The sequence below is a fragment of the Peromyscus leucopus genome, chromosome 8b (assembly GCF_004664715.2).
Source record: "Peromyscus leucopus breed LL Stock chromosome 8b, UCI_PerLeu_2.1, whole genome shotgun sequence".
NCBI lineage: Eukaryota > Metazoa > Chordata > Mammalia > Rodentia > Cricetidae > Peromyscus > Peromyscus leucopus.
Genome location: NC_051086.1, coordinates 7,579,363 through 7,588,978, shown reverse-complemented (window position 1 = coordinate 7,588,978; position 9,616 = coordinate 7,579,363). Strand labels below are relative to the sequence as shown.

The window sequence follows — 9,616 nt, the reverse complement described above, 5'->3', positions numbered from 1 at the left end:
GCAGCTACACAAGCCATCCTCCCCCAGCCTGTGTTTGCACAAGCAAGTCAGGGATGGAGTACACAAACATGTATTCAGTGTTCACGTTGGTTTTTTAAAGACGGGGTCTCACTGGCCTGGAACGTGCTCTGCAGACCACGCTGGTCTTGAACTGACAGAGATCTCTCTGCTTTTGCCTCTGGAGTGCTCTGATGAAGAACATGTGATACCATACCTGCCCCTACATATTCACTTATGATAAGGTTTTTGTCTTGTGTTATTTGTTCTTGTGGTACTTTTTACTATTATTTAGAGATTTATTTTTTTAATTTATTTATTTTTATTTTATGTGCATTGGTGTTTTGGTCTGGGTGTCAGGTGCCCTGGAACTGGAATTACAGACAGTTCTGAGTTGCCATGTGTATGCTGGGAATTGAATCAAGGTCCTCTGAAAGAAGAGCAGAGCAGTCAGTGCTTCTAGCCACTGAACCAGAGGCAAGGTGGATCTCTGTGAGTTCGAGGCCAGCCCGGGCTACAGAGTGAGTTCCAGGAAAAGGCACCAAAGCTACACAGAGAAACCCTGTCTCGAAAAAAAAAAAAAAAAAAAAAAAAAACAATAAAAAAATAAAAATATAAATGTAATTCGCCCCTAAACTCCCATAATCTCATAGAGAGTGGCACTATTAGGAGGTGTGGCTTCGTTGGGGTGGGCATGAGCTTGTTGAATGACGTGTCTCACTGTGGGGCAGGCTTTGGGGTTACCTATGCTCAGGGTACCGTCTAGTGTCTCAGTGAACTTCCTGTTGCTGTCTGATCAAGATGTAACGAGCACCACATCTGCCTGCATGCTGCTCTGCTCCCTGCCATGATGATAATGGGCTGAACTGTAAACGAGGGCCCCCAACTGAATGTTTTCTCTACAAGCATTGCCATGGTCATTGAGTCTCTTTTCAGCAATAGAAACCCTGACTAAGATGGCTGGAATGGTGGTGCAAAGTTTAAATCCCAGCACGTGGAGTACAGAGGCAAGCAGATCTTAGTGAGTGAGTTCAAGGCCAGCCCAGTCCTCCAGGACAGCCAGGCAGTTATAGAGAGAAATCCTATCCTACAGATGAGGCTTCATAGATGGCTCAGCTGTTTGAGCAATTGTTGCTGTTTCAGAGAACCTGAGTTCAATTTCTAGCACCTACGAGGTGGCTCACAACCATCTGTAACTGTAGTTCCATATGGGGATCTGACACCCCCTTCTGACCTCCATGGTCACCAGGCATAACTGCAGTGCACAGACACATGCAGGTAAAACATTCATCCACAGAAAAACATTCAAAATCTCTTTAAAGGATTTTTTGTCTTTTTTTTTTTTTTTTTTTTTTTTTGAGATAAGGTTTCTCTGTTTTAACAGCCCTGACTATCTTGGAACTTGTTCTGTACACCAGACTGGCCTCAAACTCAGAGAGCCTCCTGCCTCTCTCTGCCTCCTGAGTATGAGGATTAAAGGTGTGTGCCACCATCGCACGGCATTTAAAGTATTTTTTTTTATTTTTATTTCTGTATATATTTCTGTACCCCTGTGTGAAGTGTCCATGGAAGCCAGAGGTATCCATCCTCACTCCAGCTAGACTTTCAGGCTCTTGAGAGCTGCCTGAGAAATGCCTGGGTCCTGGGTAAGAACAGAACATTTCACAATTTCTAACCCATCACTTTAGCCTTATTTGTTGATTTCTTTATTTTTAATTTTGAGGCAAAGCCTCATCACGAGCCCCCGCTGCCCTGGTGTTGTCTTTGTAGAATATGCTAGTCTTGAACTTGCAGAAATCCACCAGCTTCTGTCTCTGGAGTATTGAAGTTAAAAAACATATTCCAACACACATCATCCTGTGGCTTTTTTGTTGTTGTTGTTTTAAAATTTGTGACAGCCAGAGCTGCAGAGATGGCTCCGTGTTTAGGAGCCCTGGTTGCTTTCCACAGGACCTGGATTTGATTTCCTGAACACATGCAGCAACTCACAACTATCTGAATCTCTAGTTCCAGGAGATCCAACACTCTCTTCTTGCCTCCGAGGACACTGCATACACATGATATATAGCAAACACAGAAAACACTTATACAAGTAAAAATAAAATTATCTATCTATCTATCTATCTATCTATCTATCTATCTATCTATCATCTATCTCTCTATCTAGCTATAGCTGGGCATAGAGGCACACACTGCTAATTCTAGTGCTGGGAGACAGACACAGGTGGGTCTCTATGGGGTTGAAGCCAGTCAGGTCTATATGATGAATTCCAGGTCAGCCAGAGCTAATTATAAGAAATATGTATCAGTCTAAGTGTTTGCCTGTGCACATGTGAATGCAGGCACCTATGGAGTCCAGAAGAGGGCATGGGATCCATCCCTTTGAAGCTGGAATTATAGGTGATTATTGGCCAGATGATATTCAGTTCTGGGAGCTGAACCCAGGTCCTCTGCTCTACATGCTCTTTACTGCTGAACCATCTCTCCAACCCCCTCTTCTGCTATTTTGACTCTACATGAGTATCTAAGACCAGGTTTGTGGTACAGACAGAACTGTATCTATCTGTAGATGAGTTCAGACACCTGCTGATTTTGGATGTATTTGGTTTCTTAGTAACCCCCTACTGCTTGTTAGGAATCTCAGTTAACCATATTTTATTCAGTAAACTGTATGTGTGTCAATCATTTGTGGAGTCTCTTGGTACCATGCCAGTTCCTAGGGATACTCTGTATTTATATGTCCCTGGAAAAACCACACTCCAGCCTTAGTGTCTGAAAATGGAAACAGTCAGCTGGGTCCCAGTGCTGGGGACCTTGAACTCATGAGATGTAGCAAGAAGGAAAGATACTGTGCTTTGGGTTTCCTAAAAGTACCCTGTGCTGACCAAGGTGCTCTGCTTGTGGGGTCAGTGTACTGGTAGGTCCTAGACTCATCTGGCTGGCAAGGGCACGAGTCAGAGAGTATTTCTGGCACCTGCCTCTGCATGTTCAACAGTCTAGTTTGGGGTTGTGAGCCTAGCCTATATAATAGCTGTGGAATATTGTAGCTAGAGGTTTTCTCCAGTCCCACCCGGCCCCATGGTCCCATACCTATTTATAAAATAATGACTCAGAGGCGTATATTAAATACCAACTGGATGGCTTATGGCAGTGTTCTTGCTAGCTAGCTCTTTGATCTTAAATGAACCCCTTTCTATTTATCTATGTCCGTGGCTTTGCCTGTGACCCATTACATGTTGCTCCTCGGAAGGCAGTTCGGTGTCTCCTTCCACTTTGCTTTCTCCTCTCACTATCTCTCTTGGATATTCCTGCCTGGCTCCACCCTCCCCTGCCATAGACCAGTGCAGCTTTATTACTAACCAATGGGAACAGCATATATTCACAGCATACAGAAAGACATCCCACAGCAGAACATTCCCTTACTCTGTGTGAATATATGTCACTGTGATTGGTTTAATAAAGAAGCTGACTGGCTAATAGCTGAACAAGATAAAGTTAGGCAGGAGAGCCAAACAGAATGCTAGGAAGAAGGGCGACGTTGGAGGAGTCACCAGCAGATGCCATGCTGAGAAAAGGTACCAAGGCATGTGGCACAGCATAGATAAGAAATGTGGGTTAATTTAAATGTAAGAGACAGCTAAAAACAAGCCTGAGCTATTGCCCCAGCATTTACAATTTATATTACGTCTCTGTGTAGGTTATTTGGGAACTGGCATGCAGGAAAGAAATATCTGCCAACAAATAGATGAGCTAAATGTACAGCCAACAGTCTATTTTTATTTTTAATTTGCTTTATGTTTGTTTCTTATTTTGTGCTATTAAAGATCAAACCTTTACCTATGTAATACAGGGGCCCTATTCCTGAGCTCTATCTCTAGTCCTGCCTTTTGGTTTTGAATGTGTTTGTTTGTCGTCGTTTTTTTTTTTTCCAAGACAGGGGTTTCTCTGTGTAGTTTTGGTGCCTGTCTTGGATCTTGCCCTGTAGACCAGGCTGGCCTAGAACTCACAGAGATCCACCTGGCCTGGAACTCACAGGGATCCACCTGGCCTGGAACTCACAGAGATCCACCTGGCTCTGCCTTCTGAGTGCTGGGATTAAAGGCATGCGCCACCACTGCCCGGTGTTGTTGTTGATGGTGAGTGTGTTATTATACATCTCAGACAGTCTTTGAACCTAAGATTTCCCTGCCTCAGATACAGAAATAGCTGGGATCCAAGTTAGTGCCACCACAAACTATTGTTCTGTTTGGTCTGTGGCTGTAGGTTTAGCTGGTATAGGTCAGTCCTCCTGTTTCTTTACAGCATGGAAAGTCCTAGGATTTGCCACCTGCAACCTGGGAGGCCAGGAACCTTGTGCCAGTGCCAGTCAGTCCCATGGGAACCTAAAGGACCACAATCCAGGGGGGCCAATGATCTTCATACTGCACCCCAGTCAGCGTGCCCAGAGGCCAGGACACAAGGACATGGATGTCCAGGTTAGGAAAAGAAGACCCTTTTCTTCCTTCCAGGCCCCTGGTGGATGGGCGATCTCCAGTATTGTGCAGAGGAAGTGTCTCTCTGGATGCTAGTTCATTTTTTGGACCTTCCCAGACACTCTGGAAACAAGGCTTTATCAGCCACCTGAGTGCACCTAGCCCAGTCGGCCCTGTGTGTGACCAACCATAACACGTCTCTGGTGGGCTTTTCTCTATGTAGTCCCACTCTGCCAGTGTTTACACCATGTCACAGGAAGTGTGGGTCGTGCATGTGCCTTGGGAGACGAATTCACAGTTTCTTCTATTTGTTCATACAGGACACAGTTTGCCTTATGTCAGAGAAGAACTGCAAGACTGTCTAACGAATGTTCAGACACGTTCCTTAGCCTAAGATGTAGCCAATGGGTAGTAGGTTAAAATCAGGTTTCAGCCATAAACATGATTGATCTTAGGTAGCCCGAAGAATTGACTGTCCCCCTCTCTTAAGACCAGTGAAGGCAGGGTTGGCAGTCCCCTGTCACTTTTCTACATGACAGGCTTTAGTGCTGGAATCACCTCATTAAAGAAATTGAGTCTTGCATAGACTGCTTTAGGCACAGCCTCACTGATGCTTGAAATCCCCAGAATACATACTCACATACCGTGGGCATGGCTGGTCTGGGCAGGTAGAAGTTCAACGACTGTGAATTTCTCTGGGACAGTACCCAGTGTGTCCTGGACACCCACTGGCATCCTCATTCAGCTGTGTACCCCATGCATGGCTCCAGGCAGGGGACTGCCTTGCAATTGGACCAGGCTCTGAGCAGAGTCTGGAGAAACACAGGAAGCCCAAGGGAGGGTGACGGCTGGGGAAGAGGTTGTTTTGAGCATTGTCACTTATGCTGACCTGTGACCTTTGTACCTGTCACCCTTCTGCGAGACAAAAGCTACCATTCCACAGCAACGGATGTGGCCAAGGCTAAAGGCATGGATTTGTAACTCTGTGCCCTAGACGTCCACAGTGGAGATGGCCTGAGGCTCCTCTGGTGTCTGGGGACATATGGAGGTCCTAGGACAGGTCCTCCAGCTGCAGGTGGTACTCTTGTTACCACCCAGCTCTTTGCCCTTTGCATTGTATTCTACAGAACCTTTCTTCCTGTTCTAAAGATTGAATTTATTCACTCCCTGCCCAGACTTGTCCTGCCAGCTACACTTTCTACAGCTCAGAGAACTTTGGCATGCAGGAGGCCTCCCTTCTCACCTCCAGCATAGAAAACAAAGGGTTGAATTAAAATAAAAAGCGTCTCTGTGGAGCCAGGTGTGAGCCATGTAAGCCTTGTAATCCATGTGCTGGTAGGTGGGCGTGGGGGATGGGAGGTGGGTTGGAGATGGGGGTGGAAACAGAAGGCCCAGTAAGTTCAAGACCAACGTAGTCTATATTATGGATTTGAGAGCCCAGCCCGGGTTACATAAGACAAAGAAAACCATCTCAAAACAAAAAACTAAACCAAAACGAAATAAAGGAACTCTCAGAGGAGTTCTGTGACTCCAGCTCAGCTGCACTTCCCGCCTCTCGGGACCTTGCTTTGGGATACTAGGATACATCCTCAGCGATATTTGGAGACCAGTGCCGAAGTCACAAGGCCCAGAAACTTGTCCAGAGAGGCGTGCATCTTTGGGCTGAAGTCTCCAGGATAATGCCGGGCAAGAGTCACCAGCAGACAGTGGTTGAAGAACTGAAGGAAGAGAGAGAAACGCCCCCCCCCGCCTTTCATTTATCTCTCCCCAACAGACACCCAACCTGAAGGGACCCGCGTCAGCAGCAACCACAAATGCAGCTCACCTGAAAGTTAGCGGGTTCCACACGGAGCTTGTGAGCATGCAGATCGCTGAGAGCTGACAGAGAACCAGGCAGGTCGTCCAGGTGGTGGGCAGCGAGAGTCAGTGCACCGGCCACCTTTTGGCCATGGGCTTTAACCTGGCTAGAGCCGGGACTCAGGTCCATGTGCGGGAAGTAGGTTTTGGTGGAGGGGAAAGCCACGAAGGTCCTGTGGGAAGACTGAGTTGGGTGCATCCGGAACGGGAGGTATAGAGAGCCCGCCTTCGCCTCGCCGTCCATTGGAAGGTGAGCCCGAGGGCGCCAGACTGGGTCCATACCTCTCCAAGGCCTCGGTCGCGTAGATTCCAACGTTGCTGCTCATCTTCTTCCATAGCGCGAGAACCAGCGCACGGTCGCTCTGGGACAGAGCCATCTTCTCTGTGCTGTGGCTTTGCGCTCTACTTCCCGGCTGTGTGCAAAGATGCTCGGAAACCCAGGGTGCCGCCAGGGGGCGCTGCAGCGTTCCAGGTCGCCTGGGTGTTCACAAATTCATGTTCAATTTGGGCTTCAACCCTTTGTCTCTCTGATCCCGAAAGCCTCAAGTTTTTCGTGTTTAGTGTATGGACAATGGTATCTAATATGTACTACTAACCGTATTACAATGGGTTTTAGTGTGCATTTTGGCACGCTGATTTATCCTGCCCTCTTAGTCCTTAGGATATTTCATAGGCGTTTTTTTTCTCACTCACTATTGAAAAGGATTGCTTCTTCTTGGTTTGCCCTCCAGGAGCGCATAACCATACTTGGTTCTGTCTTTATTTTTTCCTGGATCATGTCTCTTTTCATTAAATCTCACATAGTTCAATTTACATTTAAAGGAGCTGGAGAGATGGCCTAACAATTAAGAGCACTGGCTGTTTTTCCAGAGAACCTGGGTTTGATTCCCAGGACACACAAGGCAGCTCACAATATTGGTAAATCCAGGTCCAGTGGATCCAATCCTTTTCCTCCACAGTCATACAAGTGGTACACAGACACTCATAAAGTCAAAACACCCATACTATAAGATAAAATTAAAGAAATTTAAATCTACATTAAAAATCCCTTTTAAACTGGGTGTGGTGGCAGAGGCACAGGTTAATCCCAGCACCCAGGATTCAGAGGCAAAGGGATCTCTGTGAGTTCAAGACCATTCCGGTCTACATAGGGAATTCCAGGCCAGCCAGAGCTACACAATGAGACCCTGACTCTATCCTCCCCCCAAATCCTCATGCACACAAAATCTCTTTTAATAAATTCCATATCTGCTTCAAAAATATATTCTTTGCCGGGCAGTGGTGGCACACACCTTTAATCCCAGGACTCGGGAGGCAGAGGCCAGCCTGATCTACAGAGCGAGATCCAGGACAGGCACCAAAACTAAACAGAGAAACGCTGCCTTGAAAAAAACAAAACAAATATATATATTCTTGGAATTATGATAATTAAGTGGATGAGAAATACTATATGCCTGGATCCAAGGACAAGTTTCTTTGGGGAGAGTAACCTTATGGATGCCTACAAAGTATCTCAATGATGATAGCAAGAAGCAGGGATGCACTCCCTTGGTGCTCTGGGGCATACTACACTAAAGATTTTCTTTCTCTCTCTGTCTCTCTGTCTCTGTGTGTGTGTGTGTGTGTGTTGTGAATATGCTTTACCACCCAAGTTCTGGGATTACAGACATATGCCACAAAGCCCTAGTATTTTAGCTATCTTTGATGTGTACAAATCAGTTACATTTTGTCCATTCACAATGTTATCACAGTACCCACTTACAGAAGTTTTTCCTCACCTAAATAGAGCCTCTCATCCACTAGCCATAACTATCCAACCCACTGCCAAAGCCCCTGCCAACCTGGAGGGTGCTTACTGTCACTATAGATTTGCTCCTTTTTGATATTTTACAAACATGAAATCATGCACTGTGTGGTCTTTGCTGTGTTGGCTTCTTCCATTCAACAGTTTTTTTTAAGGATCAGTCACATAGTATAAGCAATTTACTTTTTTTGTGTCAATGGCTGAAGAATAGTCTATTGTGAGGGGCAAATGTAGTTCAGCTGGTAGAATGTTTGCCATTTAATATGTGCATATGTACACAAGTATATATGTGCACATGTATGTGTGTATGTATACAATATGTGTGTATGTATGTATGTATGTATGTATGTATGTACATATCCAGCCCTGAGTTCAATTCCCAAGCCCTGCGCTAACTGGGCATGGAGACACATCTGAAATCTTAGCACTCAGGAGTTAGAAGCAAGAGGATCAGGAGCTCAGGGTCATCCTGGGCTACATAAATTGTTGGTGCCCAGCCTGGGCTACATGAAGACCTATGTAAAAGAATAGAAAGGAAGGAAGGAAGAGAGAAAGAAAGAAAGAGAGAGAGAGAGAAAAGAAAGGAAGGAAGAAAGAAAGAAAGAAAAAGAAAAGAAAGAGAAAAAATAAAGGAAGACAGACAGAAAGGTTGAAAGATAGAAAGGGACAGCAGACATTTTTGGATGTATGCCCCCTGTTGCCTACCCACATGCTCCTGTGATCTCTCTCCATTTTGAGCTGTTTTCTAGTAGAGCCCACACTAAAGTACAAGCCGTATTAGGGACATCACTGCCTGAGATGGCCTGTGATAGGAACTCTCAAAACATGATCGTTTGATTCAGGGAGGAAGACAGAGCTGTCAGTGGAGGCTTGGGGTGGATGAGCCAAGCCCTCTGCTGCCCCAGGCTCAGCATGCTCTGCAGGGAGAAGGTGCGAGCGAGCGTGCGTGCGTGCGTGCGTGCGTGCGTGTTGAAAGGTAGCAGGAGAGAAGAAAACTGTATTCCAGCAAATTCATGTTGAACCTGGTGGGAAGCCCAGGGTAGGAGTGAACCCAGCCAAGTACTGCAGGACAAGAGGCTGTCCACAAACCTTGGGCAGTCGACTCTGCTTGGCCCCTCTTCCCCTCCCTCTGCTTTCCCTTCTCATTGCTCCTGCTCTTGTCTGGCCTTCTGCCTCAGCACAGGGGACCTAAGTCCCAGGCTAGGGATGTGTCCCCTTAGACACCTAGAGGCGCTGCTATGCATTGTGACCTCTTTGGGCACCGTATAGCAGATACCCTGCATACCAGATAGTTACATTAGAAATCACAGCAGTAGCAAAATTACATTGATGAAGTAGCAACAAAATAATTTCTTGTCACCACAACTCGAGGAACTGTATTAGAGGGTCACAGCGTGGGAAAGTTGAGAACCACTGCTTAGGTCCTGGTGGCTTCCCACACCAGTCCCAGCACCTTTGCATGTGCAGACAAGCCAGGGACACAGGC

The 9,616-nt window shown here is 46.2% G+C and overlaps 1 protein-coding gene across 3 annotated transcripts; it reads right to left on the bottom strand.

Annotated features, from left to right (window-relative positions):
- Nucleotides 1-1,528: 1,528 nt before the first annotated feature.
- On the bottom strand, nt 1,529-6,771 carry Hbq1 (hemoglobin subunit theta 1). Of its 3 annotated transcripts, none has more exons than XM_037201276.1 (4): nt 6,609-6,771; nt 6,295-6,499; nt 6,047-6,187; nt 1,529-1,811 (listed from the first exon to the last, which is right to left on the bottom strand). In XM_037201276.1, the coding sequence occupies exons 1-3, from the start codon at nt 6,701-6,703 to the stop codon at nt 6,059-6,061; spliced, it is 429 nt and encodes a 142-aa protein (XP_037057171.1). In that variant the 5' UTR covers nt 6,704-6,771; the 3' UTR covers nt 1,529-1,811; nt 6,047-6,058. The 3 variants fall into 3 exon arrangements, with proteins under 3 accessions (XP_037057171.1, XP_037057172.1, XP_028749207.1); XM_037201277.1 differs by having other exon boundaries at nt 1,795-1,811; nt 6,055-6,187; XM_028893374.2 differs by lacking the exon at nt 1,529-1,811 and having other exon boundaries at nt 5,968-6,187.
- Between the last annotated feature and the right edge of the window lie 2,845 nt (nt 6,772-9,616).

Bases quoted from the DNA above. Each gene is read 5' to 3' on its own strand.
- Hbq1 (XM_037201276.1), bottom strand. From the start codon at position 6,703: ATGGCTCTGTCCCAGAGCGACCGTGCGCTGGTTCTCGCGCTATGGAAG. The intron at 6,500-6,608 runs GTATGGACCCAG...GTCTTCCCACAG, and splicing joins GCGACCGAGGCCTTGGAGAG to GACCTTCGTGGCTTTCCCCT. The intron at 6,188-6,294 runs GTGAGCTGCATT...CTCTTCCTTCAG, and splicing joins TGGAACCCGCTAACTTTCAG to TTCTTCAACCACTGTCTGCT.